Below are 27205 nucleotides of genomic sequence, written 5' to 3'. Positions count from 1 at the left end.
AGGCGAAAACAATTAAAATGCCATAAACAACCGAAAGAAACCAAAAAAAAACAGAAAAAACGAATAAAGAAACCAAATTAAACAATGCGATCTGCAATCTGCTAAAGGAAAAATTAAAGAGGCAACTCTTTTCTGGCTCTTCGTGTGTGGTTGTTTATTTAATTGAGCCGCGAGTAAACAAAAATCCAAACAAGAAAAGCGACGAGGGGGTACTTGAAAATTATTTGCACATTTTTGCGGGTGATTTGTTTTACGAGGTAGATAGTTAAGCGAAAAAGCCATCACACAGATCACTCATCGGAAAACTCACCCATTTAATGTTCAAATAAAGGACCATTTAGCAAACTTAGTGTGTGGGTGTGTAAAAATCATGTGCGAAAGCATTATGTAGATCAGTTTCCCATCGTAAACACAAAGAAGTTAACAAAGTACGCTTCCCGAATTGGGCAATATTAAATGAATAGTAAATAACTCAAGTATTGTTTACTGTACCTTTCTGGGCATCTTCAATCGCCACCTTCAGGAAACACAAAACTTTCGCAACTTTTACGATTATTTTCCTAATTTTCTGGCGTTTTTTTTTTTGCGTATTGTTTTCCAATCTCTCAGCCTGGCGGTAAATGACTGGAAAAGGGCAATGTAAATATTGCGCAGTATTGCTTTTTTTTGGAGCCCCCATCATCAAATCTTAACCCCACAAATCCCCCTCGCAACCGAACCCCCTCTTTCTATAATCCCCCTGGCAATATCTTGACACGTGCACGCGCCGCGTTTTGTGCGCGTTTTTAAACGCCACCTTATTTGGGTCTCGGTTTTAGAGTCGCCATCTCCAGTTGAGTTTGTCGTCTTGTCGTCTCTTCTCTTCTCTTCTCGGTGGATCGAATCTAGAAATCAGCATTTAAGGGGTTAAAGGGGCGGGCTGTATATGCCATGTTTGTATGTAGATCCGATCAATCGACGATCATTTGAGGCGATCAAACAAAAAGAAAACTGCCAAAGCTGACCAATTTTAGAATCTTCTCCGATTCCACACCACTTCAAACCGAACAAAATTCACACTCGAATTTTGGGTATCTCTTTATAAAGCGTTTATTATTTATTTATTATGTTTTGTCGAGAGCTTAAAAAAAATATGAAAAGACAACAACCAAAAAAGAAAAAGGGCACAGCTGCGTGGGTGTGTCCAGTTCAATTCTACGCCACCGATCAACCATGAACTCGCGGCTATAGCCACCGTATTTTGCCCCTATATCATCATCGTCAACGGGCTTGACCTTTTAAAGTTCAGTTAACCAAGTGCTGGACACTTTTTAGTGCCCATAAATACTAAAAACACTTGCTGTCAGAATAATACATTTAAAAAAAGCAAGTAATTAAATGGTATAAAAAGTCACTATGCATTACACTTTGTTTTTTTTACATTTTTGGAAACTAAAATGATTTCTTCTTTGTGCCACTGATTTTCCCGATTTTCTGTCCATTAACTTTAAGTTAATGGCTTTCCTATCTCCCAACTGTAAACAAAATCAAATCAAAAACGTCCATCCATCCATCCAATCAAAAAAGTCATGCCAAAAGCATTTCAACTGTCTTACGTAACGGACAACCAGCAATGAGCAAAAAATCCACAAAAAATCCACCAAAAATACAAGAAATAAAGAAATAAAAACAGAAACTGAACAGCAGATAAAATTCCAAAAAGGAGAGTAGAAGAGGGCAATAACTTTATTACGATCAGAGAAGACCTTGCCCAATTAGGCAATGTTTCAGTTGTTGCTGGGAAGAGGGGAGTGCAAAAATTGTAATTTAATTAAAATTTATGTTAATGCAGAGCCACAGCTTGCGGCTGGATGGTCGAAGCACTTGATACCCTGCCCCAAATTGAATTTAACCATGGGCTGGCATTAAAACTATATGACCCGTAATAGCAACACACCTCGTTTTAATTTCCCTCTATCCTGCATAAAAATAATCCTTATATGCTGACAAGAATGCTTCTTTCTCCCCCCATAAAAAAAAATCCCACATGATCCCAGGTAGATCCCGCAACATTGTTGCATTTTCATTCTCATCGCGTATGCAAATCGCCTGGCTAATTAAATCAAACGAAAAACATGAATACGAAACCATTGGGAAATTGAGTTGTGGCCCAGACTTCCTTCCATATTCCATATGTTCATATGTTCATATGTTCATGTTACTGTTGCCTCTGCAGGCTTTAAATATTTCAATTTGATGCCGGCACAACTTTTATTTTATGACCCGCAACACTACACAGGCATGTTGTGTTGTTTGTTTAGTTGTAGACTGCAGACTGGCCCAAATGCTAAACACGGCAGCCGATTCTAGTCATGGCTGCACTGGGATAAAAACCCCATACTACATATGACATTATAATATTGTATACCAAAGCTAGTTAGACTGAAGAAAAGACCCGTAAGATAACACCTATTCCTAAGACAAACTTGCAAAACTAGCCTATTGAATATATTCCTTATCAAATCCAACACTCAAACATTGATCCCTAAATAGTTTTTGGCAGACTTTTCTCTCTCTGTAAGACCAGACAACAACTGTCACTGGAGGAGCTGGAGCTGGAGAAAGCGGGAGTGCAAATAGACATAGAAAGACAGGAGCGCCCGAGTCCAAGTCAATGTTTGTTGTTGTCGTCTGTCCGTTGTCAATGTCAGGGAAAGAGAGACAGGGACAGTTACCAGGGGCTCGAATAGTTTGTGTGGAGGGGGTCGACAGAACTTTGGCTGCCGGAACGCAGACACAGAACTTGACAGCCCACAAAAGGGGCTGGAGGGGCGATCTCCGCCGGAGGGGGCAATTAGAAAACCAGTCCGGCGAAGGCGACGACGTCCAAGGCTACTCATTATTGATGGCCAGCCGAAGCCCCTTTTTGGGATCGTAGGAGCTCATTAGCTAAGTGACGCCAATGGACCAGCGAGCGACTATCAAAATTGAGCATCAATCTGTGGGCATTTTTGTAATGCTCTCTGTTATGACTGGAAACTACTTATTCGTGTGCCTTAACTTCCCTTTTTATACATATAACTTTAAACATATTAATTATGGCAAGATCTCTTAGGTATCGAAAAAATCGACAAAACTATCGATTAGCTCGATAGCCATTTGGCATCATTTGCATGCTCTGCGTCAAGTTAGGAAGCCTTTAATCATTTCGTTGGGATTTAACCAATGATTGCAGTAGTAATATTAACAAAAATATCTATATGTACAAATTCCCTAATGCTAAGAGTATTTGAAATGGGCTGTGAGCGAAACAAGAGTGCCTCCCTTTTAGCCATTCCCCAAGCCATTCAACCGATCGAGGCTTGCGTGATCGTCTTCACGGCAGGACGAGGTTGGTGGTGGGTGTTGGGGTTCCCACAGGGGCAGGAGGAGCCCACTGAACGGTCGGAGAAGCAGCTGGTCAACTATTTGGTATGCCAGCTTTGTCACCAAAGCTTCTTTTCCCCGGCCACCGCTCTGGGTTGGCTCCTGTTCTGGCTGCCGCATCGCATCGCCAGTGGTTCTGCTGCTTTAAGTGTTGGCAATAGCGTTGCTGTTTTAGTTGTTTAGTAGTTTGCCTGTTGCCGGAAGCGCAATTGCTTCATTATGGCACGTACTTTGTCAAAAGGCGTCGCGTTGAGTCACTTTTCGTTCGATTTGTGCACGACAAAAAACAATCACCGATTGGAATATTCTGCAATTGGTAATCATTAAGATTAGCCATTTTGTGTATGTCCGTATTTCAAATATTTCTGTAAAGCATACAATATTTACATATAAGCATGGTGCAAAATGGTCACATATCAAAATGAGGAAATGAAATGGGAACGTTGAGCTTTTTCGTGTAGTGTTTATTATCTGGCCATCGTTCCATCTTCTTCTCTCCGCAATTCGGGCCAAATCCGCCTGAGTTATGAATGAAAAATGATCGCAGCTGGCTCACGCACTGTGTGGGCTGGTCGTAACAGAAGCCACTGGCTCTAATCCCCAACCGTACCCATTCCATCTCCATTCGCAGGGGCAAATTCGCCGCCGTTCGCCGCGCCATTCACAAGAACACGGGCTCGCACTTTGCGGCAAAGTTCCTGAAGCGGAGGCGCCGGGCGCAGAGCAGCGACAAGGAGATCAAGCACGAGATCGCGGTGCTGATGCTCTGCGAGGGCGAGGACAACATCGTCAACCTCAATGCCGTCCACGAGACGCGCTCGGACACAGCACTCCTGCTGGAGCTGTAAGTAGACAACGTAGACAAAATTGAATCATTGAATCTAAATGCATTGGAACTCCCCATTCGCAGGGCCACTGGTGGTGAGCTGCAGACGATCCTGGACAACGAGGAGTGCCTGACGGAGGCGCAGGCCCGCCACTGCATGCGCGAGGTGCTCAAGGCGCTGAAGTTCCTGCACGATCGCTCCATTGCCCACTTGGACCTCAAGCCGCAGAATATCCTGCTCGCCGGCGAGCGCATAGAAGGTGTGTATTCCTTGTGACCGATTAGGCCGTTGAATGGATTGTATCTCTTGTATCCACCACAGACGGATTGAAGCTGTGCGACTTCGGAATCTCGCGGGTGGTGTGCGAGGGCATCAACGTGCGGGAAATGGCCGGAACACCGGACTACGTGGCCCCCGAGGTGCTGCAATACGAGCCGCTGTCCCTGCTGACGGACATCTGGTCGGTGGGCGTGCTCACCTACGTGCTCCTCTCCGGATTCTCGCCCTTCGGCGGCGACACCAAGCAGGAGACCTTCCTCAACATCTCGCAGTGCGCCCTCACCTTTCCGGACAACCTATTCGGCGGCGTCTCGCCGGTGGCCATCGACTTCATTCGTCGCGCATTGCGAATTAAGCCAAAGTGAGTTTAGTGGTTTTGCACTGGGAAAAACTGATGTTTCGAATTTACTTAGCTGACACACATCTGAAAAGAAATCCGAGTATGGGTTTGTGATTCTAGATTGAAAATGAATAACTGCTGAAAAAAACCGATTTCTAATTTTGTGGTCAGCAGATTAATAATGTTTTTTACGCATTTTTTTTATGCAAGAGTGATTAATGTGCAGTTCCTGCCTCATGGCATTCATTCTTGAAAATAAGTTTTCGATTAACCAAAAGGAAATTTGTAACTTCCGTTGCTGTGAATTCGAAATTTTGTTTCTCTCATTACCTTGTCTATAAAACAGGCAGTGGATTTCCTGTACGTGCCATTTATCGTTATAATTGTTGTAATAGTAATATTTATTTATAATGGAGTTTATTTAAATGAGTAACTTTGCATGACTATGCTTACAGCGATCGCATGAATGCCACTGGCTGCTTGGATCACATCTGGTTAAAGGACGACTGCTCCCTGGACAGACAGATCTATCTGCAGCCGCAGAGCGATGCCGAAGAGGAGGAAGAGGACGACGACGTGGAGGACGAGGACGAGGAGGAGGAGGAGCAGGTGGATGTAGAGGAGGAGGCACAGACCGCAGAGGAGCCAGCGACAGAAGCACCGCAAAAGCAACAGCAACCTGTCCAACAGCTTCAGCTTGCCAAATCCGGACAAATCCACAGCAAGCCGACGCACAATGGCCACCACCGGGCGAACAGTAGCGGCAGCATCTCCAAGATACCCATTGCGACCAGCAAGCTGCAGAGTAGCCCCAGCTCCGAGACCACCACGGCCATCCACACGCTGACCAGCAACAGCAATGGTCACGTCCATAAGCCCACCCAGATTGTGACGCCCACGCGAAGAGCCTCGGATTCGGACAAGGAGAACACGTATACGGCCACGTTTGTAAAGAAGCCAGTCGCCACCATCCAGCTGGGCAGTTCCAATGGCATCGAGGATGCCACGGTGGTGGCCACAGTCACTCTGTTTCCCGACGCACCCACCACACCCAAGGTGATCCGCAAGACGCCGACGGGTGAGTCAAATGGCTCGGCCACCTCCGTCAAGGCTCTGGTGAAGAAATTTCAGCTGGAGGACTCCAGCGGCTCGGCAGTGGCGCGACGCAGCGGAGGTGCGGTGACCAGCAGCAGTGGTCTGCATTCGCCAACGACGACATCGGTCAGGATGAACAGCATTCGTCGGGCCTCGGAGCCGCTGACCACGGTCTACAAGAAGCAGACGCCACAGAATGGATGCAGCAGCACTTCGAATCCGAGCCCCAGTCCCGGCAGCAGTCCCACCACATCCGGCAGCACCGCCACCCTGCTGATCCACAGCCAGCGATTGGGCAGCAGCACAGCGCCGGCGAGCCACTGCGTCGCCGCTCCAGCAACAGCAACAGCCACAGCCACCTCCTCCGCCAGCAGCAGCAACAGCAGCAACAGCAGCTCAGGGAAGTCAACCAGTGCCGCCCATCATCTGCACCACCATCACATGCACCACCATCACCATCACCACCACCATCATGTGGTGATTGCGGCAAAGAATGCCGCTGCCGTGGCCGCCACCAACAACTTGAGCCTGGACCAGGGTATCATCTGTTAGCTAAGGGCCAGCCGGGCCAGCCGCAATGCCAAAAGTTTCTTTCATCGCTTTCTGTGCTGCATGTAACCACCAGCTGCCATGGCTACCACCACGACCACTAACACGACGCACCCTCCTCCGCCTCCGCCTCCGCCTCCCCCGACCACCGCCCACTGGCAGAAGGAGAAGAGGAGTGGCTGCGAGTCGCCTAGCTGCAGGATCACTAGGTGGCAAAGTGGCGATTTGCGGAGCTATGGCTACGGAAAAGGATCAGCGCTGGGAAGCCGGTGGAGATGGAACGGAATAGGAAACGGGAACTTGAACTGGAATTGGAAGTGGAGTTGGAATTGGTGCTGCAGCGGGAGATGGAAGTGGAAGTGGAAGTGGCACGACGACGAGGATGCATTGATTTTGATTTGAGCTTAATTTAGATAATTTATTACGGCCTTAGCATCTGGGAGTCCACAGGATCACGGTTGCCACTGAAAACCTCTTATTGGATAAAGGAAAACTGAATGTTTTCGTATTCATACCAAACCTTACAATTTGATAAGTTAAAGAAATGGATTTTTTTTTAATATTTGTTAAAATGCATGTGGTATTAGACTACAATATTTGAACCCTTCAGTGGCCACCGTGTGTAGACGACGACCCGCAGCATAACCCACACCCACTAGAAAAACGAAAAACAACTTAGCTAAAGTCACGAGAATGCGAAATGTGAGGGGGCTAAATTAAATGAAGCTAAACGAAGGAGATGAAAGATCAAGGGATCGAACCGAAGGTTAGGTGTATTAGACTAAGCTGATTCAACGGAATTTTGGTAGACATATCATCCATGTTTGTTACGCGTTTAGAGGAAAGCACATAGAGCAGAGGAGTGAGGAGTGAGGATGTGGCGAGGATAGTGTTCATTGTTTCAACGAATATATAAATGTCAATTTTTGGCCCGCAAGGCAAGCAAGTAAGCCCTTTGGCCTAGCATAAATTATACAACTAAATACATTATCTATATACATATGCATACACATATAGACTATACATAGCATATATATGTACCAAAAAGTAAAGTGAAACGACATTTGAGAGCCCGCCATTGGTTATGTAGAGCGTTTGTTAATCGGCCAATCAGTGCATCAATCAGATGATAATCAATCATATAGCATAGCATACAGTGTTATTCGCCTAGAGGGATTCAGAATTTAGAGAATGTTACAAGCCAAGCAAAATTGTTAATCGTGTGTCTCGGTGTGTGTTCAATCGTTCAATCGTTCAAATCGTTGCATAAATGTTGCCTAGAATACATTACATTACTTGAGGGAAGCCACATGGATCATATAGGAGGACATCTATAGGGACAAAACGCCCCCATCTACCATCCATCCGATCCTTAACCCGATTCCAATTCCAATTCCAATGCCGAACCAAATCCACATCCAGATCCAGTTCCCAGCCCCCAGTTTTCCTCGTTTTAAGTCGGTTTTTGTATATATTTCCAGCCAGCAGAATGCGAAATGCAGCCAGCAGCGAATATAATTAAATGTAATTCTTTTTTTTTTCAATAATCATATCTTAAAGCTTGATATACGAGTTGTATTTATTAGGCAAATCGTTTGTGTGGTCGGCGATCGAAGGAGGGTAAGTTAATTGTTAAAGAAAAATGCTTAATTTATCGTAATCGATTACCCTTTTCTTTTATATTTAATACTTGCGTGTACTTCTCTTAATTACTATGATTTTTTTTTAATACACCTAAACCACTTATTTGTGTTTACTGTACATGTAAATTAGTAGTTAAAGGCGAGGGCTTTACGGCCGCCAAGATATAAAAAAAAGCTGCGCCAGATGGAGCGAGAAGTGTGTTTTAATTATTATTAGTAATTAGTAATTTCAATTGATTTTTTGTGTTTAGAGAATCTATTTCTATGAGAAGACAAACAAAGATGAAAATTCTATTATATATTATATATTATATAGTAATTATTTTATAGATAACTAATTTAAAATATATTCAATAAAAACCACAAAAATTACCACAATGTGTTGTCTCTTTAGTTGGGTGAAATTGGGTCTTCCGGCTTAAGGGTAATATACATATATAATCTTGGCTTTAATTGTATTTTTTCCGACGGAATTGTCATTATTTGTTTGCCTCTGCAAACTAACAGCCACTTAACAGCTGTTAGCGTTTCTCGAAGGGCCCACAAGTATGCAACACTTTTGCGATCGCATGCGATCGAGTACACTGGCCTACAAAATCACAGCATATTGTCAATTTACTCCATAAATAAAACCATGAGTAGCTGATGCAGCTGAACTAACAAACATACAAGCTGCACGCTTAGAAAAAACACATAGACACACATCTTTATTCGAATACATGACAATCTGTTTGGTACAAAAGGAAGTGAGAAAAAAAAAGTTTGTATATATCGGTAAAAGTATAAGTAAGTGTAACTAGCGCCAAAGAACGTTTCACAGTACAACAAAGATTCAGCCGCTGGGCACCCACTTTCCTTACATCTATATCCATCTATGTATGTATGTATATCCCTGGACTCTATCCTCTTCCCGCCTCGCATGGCGCAATGGTTGCACTTGGATGTGGGAAGAACAAATGCTTCGAGATTGCATATTCCAGTTGAACACTCGCTGAGGGGCTGGGGAGATGGCCGTGCGGGCGGTGGGCTTTCGGGTGGTTTAGTGCTTAAATGCCGCGGTAGGATCGGTGGGCCAGGAAGGCGCTGATGAAGTACAGCACCGCATTGACCAGGCCGAGAATGCCGGCTGCCATATAGGCGTCGTGCTTCACATCGCGCAACTTGAGCAGCAGGACGGTGGACGAGGCCAGGATCAGGATGGCGGCCACACTGTGGTAAATCAGCTCCTGCAAGATGTAATGAGTGAATTGCAGTGATTGTTGGCTGCTCTCGTACTAAAATATTCACATCTCCATGTACATGGTATAGTACATCTATATACACAGTATATAGTATAGTGTAGTACAGGTAAGTGGCAGATTATACTCACATAGATCGTCTTGGCAATAATTCCGCCTGTGCTGAGCGACGTGAGGCAGGCGAGGAGTAAACAGAATGTCCCAATCATAAAGGTAACGGCCATTAGATAATGGAACAGATCCTGCTGGCCATAGTAGTAATTGTGGTAGCCCTGGTAGTTGTACGCCAGGATTCCCACATTGGCGGCACCAATGATCTGCGCAAATGCAATAGTAGTTACATTACATATAGGATTGGGATGGACTCTTGATGGTATGAACGCACCAGCTCGAAGAGCTTGAGGATTCCGGGGAAACTCTTTAGGTAGCCTGTGTTCAGGACAATGTAGGAGGTGTTGGTGGTGCTGGTGGTGGTGCGGGTAATGGTCACTGAGTGCGACATCTTCGCTCTGATTCGGTGGTTCTCTTCGGGGGGTTAAAGGTGGGGTCTGCAAAGGCAAGCACAGAGATTTGGTTAGAGATATCACACAATACTAAATTGAAATGGGAAATGGGCGTTCGTTAGCTACTACTTTCCATACATTTTTGAACCTTCTCATCAACGAGAACACAAACTAAATAATAATGCATATAAATTAACACATATTTAAATGCTAGGTAACGATTTTTTGCTGGTGATTCATGCTAAATTGTATATTCGCATTTTTTCCTTCGTTGATTGTTGTCTTGGTTGTTTCTTTTTAATTCATATGGTATGTTTTTATTACTCGTAGCTCATATGTTACTCGTAGAGCAAGAGGGTATACTGGATTCGTTGAAAAGCATGTGACAGGCAGAAGGAAGCGTTTCCGACATTATAAAGTATATACATTCTTGATGCGAAGCTACAAAAGCTAGAATGTTGAGATTAAGCATTCAACTTCCGGAGCCAAAGTCTATTTCCAAATGTTGCCACGCCCACAAGCCGCACAAAACTCTCACACCCACACTTTTAGAGAATTTTTAAGTTTTTTTTTCATTTTATTACTTTTTTCCCATTTATACTGATATTCCAGAAAATGTTGAAACTTCTCGTTTGCACTTCCGCTAGCTGAGTAAGAGGTATCTGATAGTCGGGGAACTCAACTATAGCATTCTATCTTGCTTTTTTTTTTATCTTTTGTGCTTTTGGGCCAGCTGTTACAAATCGAACGCCCTTGCCACGCCCATCGATCTGCACTGTATCCACACAATGTTTGTGTATTTTTGGCCATCCATTTGTTGCTGTTTTTGTTATGGATTTTTGCTTTTTGTCTAAATTTAAAACAATTTTCAATGCCGGCCTCGCTGGCGAAAAAGCGCCAAATGCGTTATTGGGCAGTGGGAGAATCGGAAAATCTATTTACTTGACCGTCGAGAGAACCCGCCGCCCCCTTTCCCTCCCCCCACAATTTCCCCCCTTTTTCGGGGATCGGCAGCGAACAAAATAGATGAATCGCTCACGTCTATATGTTCGCCTAGGATTGGATATAGGAATGTATGTATATATGTACCTAGTATATGTATGTATGCACAAACGTCATGAACTTTATGGTCTGCTGCCTGCTGTTCGTTGTGGAAAAGCTGAAGGAAAACCGAAGAAAAGCTCCGCGTTCGTAATTGGGACACACACACTTTAAATGTACAAATGCCGTGGGTGGGCATAATGGAGGGTATCGCAAATTCCATGCCAGAACTGGAACTGAAACTGATTGTGACTATATCTGATATCTGATTGTATTCTGACTGATTTGATGATTGGTAATCAAGACGAAGAACATTGTTGGCAAACAAACAAAACCAGTTTAGCGTTGTGCTAGCAAATAAGCTGAAAACAAACAGCAAACGGAAGGTTTAGAACAAACGTGAATTATTAAAACCCTTTTTCAAGCATACATAGGAGCTAAAAATTGTAATTTAAGTAATAGAGATGAAATATTTTTGATATCATTTAACCAAGGAAAGGAGAATACAATTTAGAAAAACGAAAGAAAGCCAAGAAAGACTCATTTAATTCACATTCAGTAAGCGAGACCAACGAAATATGTATGTATGTTGTTTTAGAAAATCTTGCTGTACGAGATTGATGGGAAGTGGAATGGGGTTGGATTTCAGAATTTAGACCTTCCTCAAAATCGGCGGCGCATTAGTCAAGTCCAAAAACGATGACGCCACCGGTGACGCAATAGTTTACAGGCAATGTGGATGATGCTCATCGAAATTCAAAAAAGTGGTAGAGGCACGTACATACATACATGCATAAATACAGACATACATACATACATGTACATGGAAGGGGTGTGGCCCGAATTCCGAAGCGTAATACCGAAACCAAAAACCAAAAAATCAGAATACAAAACACAGCAAAACCAAAACATCAAGAACCATGTGCGACATTTTATCAAAATAAGGCTGAATACAATCCGAATATTGATTAGGCGGCGGATTTCCGCCGAAGTGGGTATGATATCATGTCTATAGTATTATGGTATTATGGTAAATGTATGTACGAAAGTGTAATTCGCATGCTAACCAACTTGGGCAACAGGTTGTTGTTGCTTGGGGCCCTTCGAGGTTCTCGTTGGCCGGAAAAGATGTACAAAGAGGCCGCTTTCGGCCATTTCCTAGATGGCAACAATCAATCAATATACAAAAAAGCATACAAGCAGTCTGCTGATAAGAATATTTGCCCAATGCATTCCCCACAACAAACGCGACTCACAATCGGTTCGCTTTTTCGACTTTTCGCTCTGGAAATGATATCATCGCCGCCAATAATAATGCAGGTTAATGCCCAAACAGTGAAAATACTTGAAGGAAACAAAATTAACAACATTTTAATGCACAGCAGAGTACCGAACAATCCATTTCCTCGTGCTTTTCGAAATATACAAAAAAAAAATATAAAAAAAAATACACATAATCCCAGCGGTAGAAATGGGTGTATCTCTCTGTATATCTAAAGTTTTCGGTGTGAATCTTACTCTTACTTTTTTTAAATTCGACGTAGGACTCGGCCAACTGGTTTTCCTCGCACTTTTCTTTCGACTTTTGCGTCTTTTCGCGCGCAGGTTGCAAACGAAACTGAAACCGAAACTGAAAAATAAAAGCGTTTGGCCCACTGCCTCTGCCTCAATTTTCAGCGTCGCAGTCGACGCAGCCGAGACGAAAACAAAACAAGACCCAGCCGAAGCCTTTCAGACTGATTTACTGCGACTCGACCCGGCGGATGCTCTGTATTTTCAATAACTTTCAAAGTGCGAATCATTTACGATCATTTTTAGCCAAGTTATGATTAAAATGCCCATCAAAAATATTAGAATTTTTGCCAAAATCCGTTTTTTCAAATTTCGGTCATAAAATAATCTGTTTTTTAGCCACAACTTCTAAAGTAATTGTCTAAATATGGAATGTTATACCTCGTTGAGCTCGTAATTTAATTTCCAATCGAACTGCGTCCAAATATGGAAATGGAAATTTTTTGATGAATTAATTTTTGCCAAAATCAGTTTTTTCAAATTTCGGTCATAAAATAATCTGTTTTTTAGCCACAACTTCAAAAATAATTGTCTAAATATGGAATTTTATACCTCGTTGAGCTCGTAATTAAATTTCCAATCGAACTGCGTTCAAAAATGAAAAAAAAAATTTTTTGCAATTTTTTGCAAATTTTGATGATGGTACCCCTTACAAAAAATGCGAAAATTGACCGAAAAATGAATTTTCCAAAATCTTTCAAAAAGTGATAGGGGTCGTTAGCACTGGTAATTAGCTGCTCAAAACAGTTATTCTTTTTTCTTTACGATCATTTTTAGCCAAGTTATGATTAAAATGCCCATCAAAAATATCAGCATTTTTGCCAAAATCCGTTTTTTCAAATTTCGGTTATAAAATAATCTGTTTTTTAGCCACAACTTCTAAAATAATTGTCTAAATATGGAATGTTATACCTCGTTGAGCTCGTAATTTAATTTCCAATCAAACTGCGTTCAAAAATGAAAAAAAAAAATTTTTGCAATTTTTTGCAAATTTTGATGATGGTACCCCTTACAAAAAATGCGAAAATTGGCCGAAAAATGAATTTTCCAAAATCTTTCAAAAAGTTATAGGGGTCGTTAGCACTGGTAATTAGCTGCTCAAAACAGTTATTCTTTTTTCTTTACGATCATTTTTAGCCAAGTTATGATTAAAATGCCCATCAAAAATATCAGCATTTTTGCCAAAATCCGTTTTTTCAAATTTCGGTTATAAAATAATCTGTTTTTTAGCCACAACTTCTAAAATAATTGTCTAAATATGGAATGTTATACCTCGTTGAGCTCGTAATTTAATTTCCAATCAAACTGCGTTCAAAAATGAAAAAAAAAAATTTTTGCAATTTTTTGCAAATTTTGATGATGGTACCCCTTACAAAAAATGCGAAAATTGGCCGAAAAATGAATTTTCCAAAATCTTTCAAAAAGTGATAGGGGTCGTTAGCACTGGTAATTAGCTGCTCAAAACAGTTATTCTTTTTTCTTTACGATCATTTTTAGCCAAGTTATGATTAAAATGACCATCAAAAATATCAGCATTTTTGCCAAAATCCGTTTTTTTCAAATTTCGGTCATAAAATAATCTGTTTTTTAGCCACAACTTCAAAAATAATTGTCTAAATATGGAATTTTATACCTCGTTGAGCTCGTAATTAAATTTCCAATCGAACTGCGTTCAAAAATGAAAAAAAAAAATTTTTGCAATTTTTTGCAAATTTTGATGATGGTACCCCTTACAAAAAATGCGAAAATTGGCCGAAAAATGAATTTTCCAAAATCTTTCAAAAAGTGATAGGGGTCGTTAGCACTGGTAATTAGCTGCTCAAAACAGTTATTCTTTTTTCTTTACGATCATTTTTAGCCAAGTTATGATTAAAATGCCCATCAAAAATATCAGCATTTTTGCCAAAATCCGTTTTTTTCAAATTTCGGTCATAAAATAATCTGTTTTTTAGCCACAACTTCAAAAATAATTGTCTAAATATGGAATTTTATACCTCGTTGAGCTCGTAATTAAATTTCCAATCGAACTGCGTTCAAAAATGAAAAAAAAAATTTTTTGCAATTTTTTGCAAATTTTGATGATGGTACCCCTTACAAAAAATGCGAAAATTGGCCGAAAAATGAATTTTCCAAAATCTTTCAAAAAGTGATAGGGGTCGTTAGCACTGGTAATTAGCTGCTCAAAACAGTTATTCTTTTTTCTTTACGATCATTTTTAGCCAAGTTATGATTAAAATGCCCATCAAAAATATCAGCATTTTTGCCAAAATCCGTTTTTTCAAATTTCGGTTATAAAATAATCTGTTTTTTAGCCACAACTTCTAAAATAATTGTCTAAATATGGAATGTTATACCTCGTTGAGCTCGTAATTTAATTTCCAATCGAACTGCGTTCAAAAATGAAAAAAAAAAATTTTTGCAATTTTTTGCAAATTTTGATGATGGTACCCCTTACAAAAAATGCGAAAATTGGCCGAAAAATGAATTTTCCAAAATCTTTCAAAAAGTGATAGGGGTCGTTAGCACTGGTAATTAGCTGCTCAAAACAGTTATTCTTTTTTCTTTACGATCATTTTTAGCCAAGTTATGATTAAAATGCCCATCAAAAATATCAGCATTTTTGCCAAAATCCGTTTTTTTCAAATTTCGGTTATAAAATAATCTGTTTTTTAGCCACAACTTCTAAAATAATTGTCTAAATATGGAATGTTATACCTCGTTGAGCTCGTAATTTAATTTCCAATCAAACTGCGTTCAAAAATGAAAAAAAAAAATTTTTGCAATTTTTTGCAAATTTTGATGATGGTACCCCTTACAAAAAATGCGAAAATTGGCCGAAAAATGAATTTTCCAAAATCTTTCAAAAAGTGATAGGGGTCGTTAGCACTGGTAATTAGCTGCTCAAAACAGTTATTCTTTTTTCTTTACGATCATTTTTAGCCAAGTTATGATTAAAATGACCATCAAAAATATCAGCATTTTTGCCAAAATCCGTTTTTTCAAATTTCGGTCATAAAATAATCTGTTTTTTAGCCACAACTTCAAAAATAATTGTCTAAATATGGAATTTTATACCTCGTTGAGCTCGTAATTAAATTTCCAATCGAACTGCGTTCAAAAATGAAAAAAAAAAATTTTTGCAATTTTTTGCAAATTTTGATGATGGTACCCCTTACAAAAAATGCGAAAATTGGCCGAAAAATGAATTTTCCAAAATCTTTCAAAAAGTGATAGGGGTCGTTAGCACTGGTAATTAGCTGCTCAAAACAGTTATTCTTTTTTCTTTACGATCATTTTTAGCCAAGTTATGATTAAAATGCCCATCAAAAATATCAGCATTTTTGCCAAAATCCGTTTTTTTCAAATTTCGGTCATAAAATAATCTGTTTTTTAGCCACAACTTCAAAAATAATTGTCTAAATATGGAATTTTATACCTCGTTGAGCTCGTAATTAAATTTCCAATCGAACTGCGTTCAAAAATGAAAAAAAAAATTTTTTGCAATTTTTTGCAAATTTTGATGATGGTACCCCTTACAAAAAATGCGAAAATTGGCCGAAAAATGAATTTTCCAAAATCTTTCAAAAAGTGATAGGGGTCGTTAGCACTGGTAATTAGCTGCTCAAAACAGTTATTCTTTTTTCTTTACGATCATTTTTAGCCAAGTTATGATTAAAATGCCCATCAAAAATATCAGCATTTTTGCCAAAATCCGTTTTTTCAAATTTCGGTTATAAAATAATCTGTTTTTTAGCCACAACTTCTAAAATAATTGTCTAAATATGGAATGTTATACCTCGTTGAGCTCGTAATTTAATTTCCAATCAAACTGCGTTCAAAAATGAAAAAAAAAAATTTTTGCAATTTTTTGCAAATTTTGATGATGGTACCCCTTACAAAAAATGCGAAAATTGGCCGAAAAATGAATTTTCCAAAATCTTTCAAAAAGTGATAGGGGTCGTTAGCACTGGTAATTAGCTGCTCAAAACAGTTATTCTTTTTTCTTTACGATCATTTTTAGCCAAGTTATGATTAAAATGACCATCAAAAATATCAGCATTTTTGCCAAAATCCGTTTTTTCAAATTTCGGTCATAAAATAATCTGTTTTTTAGCCACAACTTCAAAAATAATTGTCTAAATATGGAATTTTATACCTCGTTGAGCTCGTAATTAAATTTCCAATCGAACTGCGTTCAAAAATGAAAAAAAAAAATTTTTGCAATTTTTTGCAAATTTTGATGATGGTACCCCTTACAAAAAATGCGAAAATTGGCCGAAAAATGAATTTTCCAAAATCTTTCAAAAAGTGATAGGGGTCGTTAGCACTGGTAATTAGCTGCTCAAAACAGTTATTCTTTTTTCTTTACGATCATTTTTAGCCAAGTTATGATTAAAATGCCCATCAAAAATATCAGCATTTTTGCCAAAATCCGTTTTTTTCAAATTTCGGTCATAAAATAATCTGTTTTTTAGCCACAACTTCAAAAATAATTGTCTAAATATGGAATTTTATACCTCGTTGAGCTCGTAATTAAATTTCCAATCGAACTGCGTTCAAAAATGAAAAAAAAAATTTTTTGCAATTTTTTGCAAATTTTGATGATGGTACCCCTTACAAAAAATGCGAAAATTGGCCGAAAAATGAATTTTCCAAAATCTTTCAAAAAGTGATAGGGGTCGTTAGCACTGGTAATTAGCTGCTCAAAACAGTTATTCTTTTTTCTTTACGATCATTTTTAGCCAAGTTATGATTAAAATGCCCATCAAAAATATCAGCATTTTTGCCAAAATCCGTTTTTTCAAATTTCGGTTATAAAATAATCTGTTTTTTAGCCACAACTTCTAAAATAATTGTCTAAATATGGAATGTTATACCTCGTTGAGCTCGTAATTTAATTTCCAATCGAACTGCGTTCAAAAATGAAAAAAAAAAATTTTTGCAATTTTTTGCAAATTTTGATGATGGTACCCCTTACAAAAAATGCGAAAATTGGCCGAAAAATGAATTTTCCAAAATCTTTCAAAAAGTGATAGGGGTCGTTAGCACTGGTAATTAGCTGCTCAAAACAGTTATTCTTTTTTCTTTACGATCATTTTTAGCCAAGTTATGATTAAAATGCCCATCAAAAATATCAGCATTTTTGCCAAAATCCGTTTTTTCAAATTTCGGTTATAAAATAATCTGTTTTTTAGCCACAACTTCTAAAATAATTGTCTAAATATGGAATGTTATACCTCGTTGAGCTCGTAATTTAATTTCCAATCAAACTGCGTTCAAAAATGAAAAAAAAAAATTTTTGCAATTTTTTGCAAATTTTGATGATGGTACCCCTTACAAAAAATGCGAAAATTGGCCGAAAAATGAATTTTCCAAAATCTTTCAAAAAGTGATAGGGGTCGTTAGCACTGGTAATTAGCTGCTCAAAACAGTTATTCTTTTTTCTTTACGATCATTTTTAGCCAAGTTATGATTAAAATGACCATCAAAAATATCAGCATTTTTGCCAAAATCCGTTTTTTTCAAATTTCGGTCATAAAATAATCTGTTTTTTAGCCACAACTTCAAAAATAATTGTCTAAATATGGAATTTTATACCTCGTTGAGCTCGTAATTAAATTTCCAATCGAACTGCGTTCAAAAATGAAAAAAAAAAATTTTTGCAATTTTTTGCAAATTTTGATGATGGTACCCCTTACAAAAAATGCGAAAATTGGCCGAAAAATGAATTTTCCAAAATCTTTCAAAAAGTGATAGGGGTCGTTAGCACTGGTAATTAGCTGCTCAAAACAGTTATTCTTTTTTCTTTACGATCATTTTTAGCCAAGTTATGATTAAAATGCCCATCAAAAATATCAGCATTTTTGCCAAAATCCGTTTTTTCAAATTTCGGTCATAAAATAATCTGTTTTTTAGCCACAACTTCAAAAATAATTGTCTAAATATGGAATTTTATACCTCGTTGAGCTCGTAATTAAATTTCCAATCGAACTGCGTTCAAAAATGAAAAAAAAAATTTTTTGCAATTTTTTGCAAATTTTGATGATGGTACCCCTTACAAAAAATGCGAAAATTGGCCGAAAAATGAATTTTCCAAAATCTTTCAAAAAGTGATAGGGGTCGTTAGCACTGGTAATTAGCTGCTCAAAACAGTTATTCTTTTTTCTTTACGATCATTTTTAGCCAAGTTATGATTAAAATGCCCATCAAAAATATCAGCATTTTTGCCAAAATCCGTTTTTTCAAATTTCGGTTATAAAATAATCTGTTTTTTAGCCACAACTTCTAAAATAATTGTCTAAATATGGAATGTTATACCTCGTTGAGCTCGTAATTTAATTTCCAATCAAACTGCGTTCAAAAATGAAAAAAAAAAATTTTTGCAATTTTTTGCAAATTTTGATGATGGTACCCCTTACAAAAAATGCGAAAATTGGCCGAAAAATGAATTTTCCAAAATCTTTCAAAAAGTGATAGGGGTCGTTAGCACTGGTAATTAGCTGCTCAAAACAGTTATTCTTTTTTCTTTACGATCATTTTTAGCCAAGTTATGATTAAAATGACCATCAAAAATATCAGCATTTTTGCCAAAATCCGTTTTTTCAAATTTCGGTCATAAAATAATCTGTTTTTTAGCCACAACTTCAAAAATAATTGTCTAAATATGGAATTTTATACCTCGTTGAGCTCGTAATTAAATTTCCAATCGAACTGCGTTCAAAAATGAAAAAAAAAAATTTTTGCAATTTTTTGCAAATTTTGATGATGGTACCCCTTACAAAAAATGCGAAAATTGGCCGAAAAATGAATTTTCCAAAATCTTTCAAAAAGTGATAGGGGTCGTTAGCACTGGTAATTAGCTGCTCAAAACAGTTATTCTTTTTTCTTTACGATCATTTTTAGCCAAGTTATGATTAAAATGCCCATCAAAAATATCAGCATTTTTGCCAAAATCCGTTTTTTTCAAATTTCGGTCATAAAATAATCTGTTTTTTAGCCACAACTTCAAAAATAATTGTCTAAATATGGAATTTTATACCTCGTTGAGCTCGTAATTAAATTTCCAATCGAACTGCGTTCAAAAATGAAAAAAAAAATTTTTTGCAATTTTTTGCAAATTTTGATGATGGTACCCCTTACAAAAAATGCGAAAATTGGCCGAAAAATGAATTTTCCAAAATCTTTCAAAAAGTGATAGGGGTCGTTAGCACTGGTAATTAGCTGCTCAAAACAGTTATTCTTTTTTCTTTACGATCATTTTTAGCCAAGTTATGATTAAAATGCCCATCAAAAATATCAGCATTTTTGCCAAAATCCGTTTTTTTCAAATTTCGGTTATAAAATAATCTGTTTTTTAGCCACAACTTCTAAAATAATTGTCTAAATATGGAATGTTATACCTCGTTGAGCTCGTAATTTAATTTCCAATCGAACTGCGTTCAAAAATGAAAAAAAAAAATTTTTGCAATTTTTTGCAAATTTTGATGATGGTACCCCTTACAAAAAATGCGAAAATTGGCCGAAAAATGAATTTTCCAAAATCTTTCAAAAAGTGATAGGGGTCGTTAGCACTGGTAATTAGCTGCTCAAAACAGTTATTCTTTTTTCTTTACGATCATTTTTAGCCAAGTTATGATTAAAATGCCCATCAAAAATATCAGCATTTTTGCCAAAATCCGTTTTTTCAAATTTCGGTCATAAAATAATCTGTTTTTTAGCCACAACTTCAAAAATAATTGTCTAAATATGGAATTTTATACCTCGTTGAGCTCGTAATTAAATTTCCAATCGAACTGCGTTCAAAAATGAAAAAAAAAATTTTTTGCAATTTTTTGCAAATTTTGATGATGGTACCCCTTACAAAAAATGCGAAAATTGGCCGAAAAATGAATTTTCCAAAATCTTTCAAAAAGTGATAGGGGTCGTTAGCACTGGTAATTAGCTGCTCAAAACAGTTATTCTTTTTTCTTTACGATCATTTTTAGCCAAGTTATGATTAAAATGCCCATCAAAAATATCAGCATTTTTGCCAAAATCCGTTTTTTCAAATTTCGGTTATAAAATAATCTGTTTTTTAGCCACAACTTCTAAAATAATTGTCTAAATATGGAATGTTATACCTCGTTGAGCTCGTAATTTAATTTCCAATCGAACTGCGTTCAAAAATGAAAAAAAAAAATTTTTGCAATTTTTTGCAAATTTTGATGATGGTACCCCTTACAAAAAATGCGAAAATTGGCCGAAAAATGAATTTTCCAAAATCTTTCAAAAAGTGATAGGGGTCGTTAGCACTGGTAATTAGCTGCTCAAAACAGTTATTCTTTTTTCTTTACGATCATTTTTAGCCAAGTTATGATTAAAATGCCCATCAAAAATATCAGCATTTTTGCCAAAATCCGTTTTTTCAAATTTCGGTTATAAAATAATCTGTTTTTTAGCCACAACTTCTAAAATAATTGTCTAAATATGGAATGTTATACCTCGTTGAGCTCGTAATTTAATTTCCAATCAAACTGCGTTCAAAAATGAAAAAAAAAAATTTTTGCAATTTTTTGCAAATTTTGATGATGGTACCCCTTACAAAAAATGCGAAAATTGGCCGAAAAATGAATTTTCCAAAATCTTTCAAAAAGTGATAGGGGTCGTTAGCACTGGTAATTAGCTGCTCAAAACAGTTATTCTTTTTTCTTTACGATCATTTTTAGCCAAGTTATGATTAAAATGACCATCAAAAATATCAGCATTTTTGCCAAAATCCGTTTTTTCAAATTTCGGTCATAAAATAATCTGTTTTTTAGCCACAACTTCAAAAATAATTGTCTAAATATGGAATTTTATACCTCGTTGAGCTCGTAATTAAATTTCCAATCGAACTGCGTTCAAAAATGAAAAAAAAAAATTTTTGCAATTTTTTGCAAATTTTGATGATGGTACCCCTTACAAAAAATGCGAAAATTGGCCGAAAAATGAATTTTCCAAAATCTTTCAAAAAGTGATAGGGGTCGTTAGCACTGGTAATTAGCTGCTCAAAACAGTTATTCTTTTTTCTTTACGATCATTTTTAGCCAAGTTATGATTAAAATGCCCATCAAAAATATCAGCATTTTTGCCAAAATCCGTTTTTTTCAAATTTCGGTCATAAAATAATCTGTTTTTTAGCCACAACTTCAAAAATAATTGTCTAAATATGGAATTTTATACCTCGTTGAGCTCGTAATTAAATTTCCAATCGAACTGCGTTCAAAAATGAAAAAAAAAATTTTTGCAATTTTTTGCAAATTTTGATGATGGTACCCCTTACAAAAAATGCGAAAATTGGCCGAAAAATGAATTTTCCAAAATCTTTCAAAAAGTGATAGGGGTCGTTAGCACTGGTAATTAGCTGCTCAAAACAGTTATTCTTTTTTCTTTACGATCATTTTTAGCCAAGTTATGATTAAAATGCCCATCAAAAATATCAGCATTTTTGCCAAAATCCGTTTTTTCAAATTTCGGTTATAAAATAATCTGTTTTTTAGCCACAACTTCTAAAATAATTGTCTAAATATGGAATGTTATACCTCGTTGAGCTCGTAATTTAATTTCCAATCAAACTGCGTTCAAAAATGAAAAAAAAAAATTTTTGCAATTTTTTGCAAATTTTGATGATGGTACCCCTTACAAAAAATGCGAAAATTGGCCGAAAAATGAATTTTCCAAAATCTTTCAAAAAGTGATAGGGGTCGTTAGCACTGGTAATTAGCTGCTCAAAACAGTTATTCTTTTTTCTTTACGATCATTTTTAGCCAAGTTATGATTAAAATGCCCATCAAAAATATCAGCATTTTTGCCAAAATCCGTTTTTTCAAATTTCGGTTATAAAATAATCTGTTTTTTAGCCACAACTTCTAAAATAATTGTCTAAATATGGAATGTTATACCTCGTTGAGCTCGTAATTTAATTTCCAATCAAACTGCGTTCAAAAATGAAAAAAAAAATTTTTTGCAATTTTTTGCAAATTTTGATGATGGTACCCCTTACAAAAAATGCGAAAATTGGCCGAAAAATGAATTTTCCAAAATCTTTCAAAAAGTGATAGGGGTCGTTAGCACTGGTAATTAGCTGCTCAAAACAGTTATTCTTTTTTCTTTACGATCATTTTTAGCCAAGTTATGATTAAAATGCCCATCAAAAATATCAGCATTTTTGCCAAAATCCGTTTTTTCAAATTTCGGTTATAAAATAATCTGTTTTTTAGCCACAACTTCTAAAATAATTGTCTAAATATGGAATGTTATACCTCGTTGAGCTCGTAATTAAATTTCCAATCGAACTGCGTTCAAAAATGAAAAAAAAAATTTTTTGCAATTTTTTGCAAATTTTGATGATGGTACCCCTTACAAAAAATGCGAAAATTGGCCGAAAAATGAATTTTCCAAAATCTTTCAAAAAGTGATAGGGGTCGTTAGCACTGGTAATTAGCTGCTCAAAACAGTTATTCTTTTTTCTTTACGATCATTTTTAGCCAAGTTATGATTAAAATGACCATCAAAAATATCAGCATTTTTGCCAAAATCCGTTTTTTCAAATTTCGGTCATAAAATAATCTGTTTTTTAGCCACAACTTCAAAAATAATTGTCTAAATATGGAATTTTATACCTCGTTGAGCTCGTAATTAAATTTCCAATCGAACTGCGTTCAAAAATGAAAAAAAAAAATTTTTGCAATTTTTTGCAAATTTTGATGATGGTACCCCTTACAAAAAATGCGAAAATTGGCCGAAAAATGAATTTTCCAAAATCTTTCAAAAAGTGATAGGGGTCGTTAGCACTGGTAATTAGCTGCTCAAAACAGTTATTCTTTTTTCTTTACGATCATTTTTAGCCAAGTTATGATTAAAATGCCCATCAAAAATATCAGCATTTTTGCCAAAATCCGTTTTTTCAAATTTCGGTTATAAAATAATCTGTTTTTTAGCCACAACTTCTAAAATAATTGTCTAAATATGGAATGTTATACCTCGTTGAGCTCGTAATTTAATTTCCAATCAAACTGCGTTCAAAAATGAAAAAAAAAATTTTTTGCAATTTTTTGCAAATTTTGATGATGGTACCCCTTACAAAAAATGCGAAAATTGGCCGAAAAATGAATTTTCCAAAATCTTTCAAAAAGTGATAGGGGTCGTTAGCACTGGTAATTAGCTGCTCAAAACAGTTATTCTTTTTTCTTTACGATCATTTTTAGCCAAGTTATGATTAAAATGACCATCAAAAATATCAGCATTTTTGCCAAAATCCGTTTTTTCAAATTTCGGTCATAAAATAATCTGTTTTTTAGCCACAACTTCAAAAATAATTGTCTAAATATGGAATTTTATACCTCGTTGAGCTCGTAATTAAATTTCCAATCGAACTGCGTTCAAAAATGAAAAAAAAAATTTTTTGCAATTTTTTTCAAATTTTGATGATGGTACCCCTTACAAAAAATGCAAAAATTGGCCGAAAAATGAATTTTCCAAAATCTTTCAAAAAGTGATAGGGGTCGTTAGCACTGGTAATTAGCTGCTCAAAACAGTTATTCTTTTTTCTTTACGATCATTTTTTAGACAAAAATGGAAACGCTAATTTTTTGACATTTTTTGCAAATTTTGATGATGTTACCCCTTACCGAAAATGCGAAAATTGGCCCAAAAATGAATTTTCCAAAATCAGTCAAAAATTGATAGGGGTCGTTAGCATTGGTAATTAGCTGCTCAAAACAGTTATTCTTTTTTCTTTACGATCATTTTTAGCCAAGTTATGATTAAAATGCCAAAAAAAAAAATGAATTTTTACCAAAATCCGTTTTTTCAAATATCGGTCATAAAATGGAAATTGTATTTTTTAGCCATTTTTTGCACATTTTGATGAGTGATTTTCGCCGAGTGACGATGAAAATGCAGTGCAAAAACCATACAAATTGGAATTTGAAAGAAATGGAACTCCAGGAAACACAGGGAGCTCATGCGTGCGGCCAGTCGATACCACCCAGAGGCGTTTTCGCCGAGGGCATCAGCAAGGCAATTCAGCCAACAGCGCCAACAAGTTGACTGCTGGCTATCGCGGTATAAATGATGCCTGACGTCATGATGTCATCGAGTGAGCGGCAGAGCGGAGGAGCAGCCAAGCAACGGAGCTGCGGAGCGGCCAACCTTAATATTTGTAATCTTCAAGTGCAACTAGGCCCCCGGCCACGCCCACCTGGCACTGTTCATTAGCCGCCCACTGATTGGCAATTAAAAAGAAAGGAATTAAACTTGGTCGTCGCTCAATGATGGTGGAAGCTCATCAAACTTTTCCTCTGACTCAGCGCCACCTGGGAGTGGAGAATGAGAAGAGGGGGTTAGGCGATAGAGAGTGCACTGGAAAAAATACTAGTGCGCCTAAAAAGTCACTATATTCGAAACCTTACCTTAACTGAATTTGAAAGTTAAACTAAATCTCCTATATATCTGCATTTACATGATGTATAGATATCACATTTGTAAGCAATATATATATTTCCATTGATAGCAAGTACCATATCTATAAGTACTAGCTTTACGTTATTAGTTTATATCATATCAGTGATCATTGTCTGTTCAATTACGCGCCATAAGTACTTTGATATAAATAACATAATCCCCAATTCGATCGTTTTTCTTGCCGTGCAGTAGTAAAACACTGAGAGAGAAGGATGATGAGTAATACTTCTGTGGCGGAGATGACGCCGCATTGCCCCGCCCCAGTGGGTGGCAGTTATCGGGCAAAGGGCTTTTATCAATAGCGAAAATATTGCGGCTAATGAATGAATGAAAAATGGTAGCGTCATGCATTTGCAATGCGGATCGCCTTCGGTGGAAAACCTTAGGCCAGAGACATGCAAATGCCCGCCATGAGTAATTCACAATTTATAGGCACTACACATATGAATCAAGTTCATCGCATGGGGGTCAATTATTACCCACTTTGTGAAAGAACTTTTAACTTTTTCCGAAAGCCAAGTCCTCTTAGCTGGCATTTATCCAAAGCGAAAGGGTGAGAAATGTAGTTGATGAAGTTAAATAAGAAGAGAACAGAATGAAACATGTGCGCGCATTTCATTGACCTAAAAATGTATTATTTGTTTATATTTTTTATATTTAAGGAAAGTATACGTTTTTTCCTCGCCCTTTTTTTAATCCATTAACCTTAAATTGAATCAAAGAACGACATGTCGGCATGCAAGCCTTCTACATATATCTTTCCATTTAAAAATACGAGTGTTTTCTAGTACACAATACAATTTATCGTATATTCATATATATACGTATACATATACTTAATTTCATATATTTCTCTCTGTGGCCGTTATCAGTAACTTGCAGATTAGTAGCATTATAATTCTAGCATTTGTATGTTTGTACATTCCACATTTTTACTGCTTCTGTGGAAGCATTCGTCACTATCTGAAAAGCGGAAATGACAACACAGATCGGCTTTCAACCCGTTTTAAATGAATGTTATGGCTTTTTGCTTGCCGGTTCTCAAAAGTGACGCAAAAAAAGAGCCAAACAAAAAACGCGGAGATCAACGGATCGGAAGATCTGGAGATGGCTAATGGTTGGGAGTCCCCCGTGGCTCTGGGGGATCGTAAGCTCCAGAAAGCTTGGATCGTTGGCCCTGATAAATCCGGCTGATAGGCCACCGAGAGCAGTTCCCATTCAGCCTCAGCTCAAGATCATGCTACCCGCTCGATTCAGAACGCCTTTGTTCGCGGCCATCGTGGTGATGCTTCTGGTGGCACTCGTCTCCGCCGGAAAGTCGCGCCATCGGTCGCCTGCCAAGTGCCCCACCATCAAGCTGAAGCGCCAGTGGGGCGGCAAGCCATCGTTGGGACTCCACTACCAGGTGCGCCCCATCCGCTACGTGGTCATCCATCACACGGTCACCGGCGAGTGCAGCGGACTGGTCAAGTGCGCCGAGATTCTCCAGAACATGCAGGCCTATCATCAGAACGAGCTGGATTACAACGATATTAGTTACAAGTAAGGATGGTACACTGCTAAAGGTCTTGAATATGATATACTTACGCACATGTGTGAAGAAGAACAGTTCAACCCTTGCTTTGAAGATTTGTATCCCCGCGTCCAGTCTCCTAACTATATCGATCCCTTCCAGCTTTCTGATCGGCAACGATGGCATCGTATACGAGGGCACTGGCTGGGGATTGCGCGGAGCCCACACCTACGGATACAATGGCAATGGCACGGGCATAGCCTTTATCGGCAACTTTGTGGGTAAGTAACAAGTTGGTATTCTCCTCTATGTGAAGCATAATCCCTCTGTGCCCGTAATCTCCGATAGACAAGCTACCAACGGATGCGGCTCTTCAGGCGGCCAAAGATCTGCTGGCCTGCGGAGTGCAACAGGGGGAGTTGAGCGAAGATTACGCCCTGATAGCCGGCTCCCAGGTGATCAGCACCCAGAGTCCCGGACTGACGCTATACAACGAGATCCAGGAGTGGCCGCACTGGCTCTCAAATCCGTAAATCGAATACAACGAATTGCAGTGATTTGCCAGCATGAACACTTTCCAGTTTAGCTATGAAGATACGCCATATAAATAATCCTATGTTGTTGAGTATTTTTTTGTGTTTATTTTTTTATATTTTTCTACTTTGTTTTTTCTTTTTTGTGTCATAATTTACAAAAAGTTTTCGGTCATAAAAATAT

General features: G+C 37.6%; 3 protein-coding genes across 7 annotated transcripts in view; 2 read left to right on the top strand and 1 right to left on the bottom strand.

The window, feature by feature from the left end:
* The window catches only part of LOC6551367 (death-associated protein kinase related), a 56062-nt gene extending 49496 nt beyond the window's left edge, over positions 1-6566 (top strand). For both annotated transcript variants that reach the window (XM_015155418.2, XM_015155419.2), the window contains 4 exons: positions 4037-4249; positions 4316-4491; positions 4554-4872; positions 5307-6566. In XM_015155418.2, the coding sequence (XP_015010904.1) occupies positions 4037-4249; positions 4316-4491; positions 4554-4872; positions 5307-6498 (1900 nt within the window). In that variant the 3' untranslated portion in view covers positions 6499-6566. The remainder of the gene's footprint in view (positions 1-4036; positions 4250-4315; positions 4492-4553; positions 4873-5306) is intronic.
* A 2252-nt stretch (positions 6567-8818) lies between these two features.
* On the bottom strand, positions 8819-12576 carry LOC6551366. 4 transcript variants are annotated; one of them, XM_015155539.2, is made up of 4 exons: positions 12445-12576; positions 9762-9924; positions 9508-9693; positions 8819-9364 (listed from the first exon to the last, which is right to left on the bottom strand). In XM_015155539.2, the coding sequence occupies exons 2-4, from the start codon at positions 9876-9878 to the stop codon at positions 9185-9187; spliced, it is 483 nt and encodes a 160-aa protein (XP_015011025.1). In that variant the 5' UTR covers positions 9879-9924; positions 12445-12576; the 3' UTR covers positions 8819-9184. The 4 variants fall into 4 exon arrangements, with proteins under 4 accessions (XP_015011025.1, XP_026838855.1, XP_026838857.1 ...); XM_026983054.1 differs by lacking the exon at positions 12445-12576 and adding an exon at positions 10969-11030; XM_026983056.1 differs by lacking the exon at positions 12445-12576 and adding an exon at positions 10464-10483.
* A 13276-nt stretch (positions 12577-25852) lies between these two features.
* Positions 25853-27112, top strand: LOC6551365 (peptidoglycan-recognition protein SA). Its single transcript, XM_001977074.3, has 3 exons — positions 25853-26517; positions 26651-26769; positions 26837-27112. The coding sequence occupies exons 1-3, from the start codon at positions 26090-26092 to the stop codon at positions 27019-27021; spliced, it is 732 nt and encodes a 243-aa protein (XP_001977110.3). The 5' UTR covers positions 25853-26089; the 3' UTR covers positions 27022-27112.
* Positions 27113-27205: the final 93 nt, after the last annotated feature.

The sequence above is a fragment of the Drosophila erecta genome, unplaced genomic scaffold, assembly GCF_003286155.1.
Source record: "Drosophila erecta strain 14021-0224.00,06,07 unplaced genomic scaffold, DereRS2 tig00000279-arrow-arrow-pilon, whole genome shotgun sequence".
Taxonomy (NCBI): Eukaryota; Metazoa; Arthropoda; class Insecta; order Diptera; family Drosophilidae; genus Drosophila; species Drosophila erecta.
The sequence above is the reverse complement of the archived record's forward strand: the minus strand, read 5'-3'. Positions and strand labels throughout refer to the sequence as shown.

Excerpts from the sequence above, each read along its gene's own strand:
- LOC6551366 (XM_015155539.2), bottom strand. The coding sequence starts at position 9,878 with ATGTCGCACTCAGTGACCATTACCCGCACCACCACCAGCACCACCAAC. Across the intron at positions 9,694-9,761 it reads TCCTCAAGCTCTTCGAGCTG|ATCATTGGTGCCGCCAATGT; the intron begins GTGCGTTCATAC and ends GCATTTGCGCAG. Across the intron at positions 9,365-9,507 it reads TTATTGCCAAGACGATCTAT|GAGCTGATTTACCACAGTGT; the intron begins GTGAGTATAATC and ends TACATCTTGCAG.
- LOC6551365 (XM_001977074.3), top strand. The coding sequence starts at position 26,090 with ATGGTTGGGAGTCCCCCGTGGCTCTGGGGGATCGTAAGCTCCAGAAAG. Across the intron at positions 26,518-26,650 it reads TACAACGATATTAGTTACAA|CTTTCTGATCGGCAACGATG; the intron begins GTAAGGATGGTA and ends GATCCCTTCCAG. Across the intron at positions 26,770-26,836 it reads CTTTATCGGCAACTTTGTGG|ACAAGCTACCAACGGATGCG; the intron begins GTAAGTAACAAG and ends AATCTCCGATAG.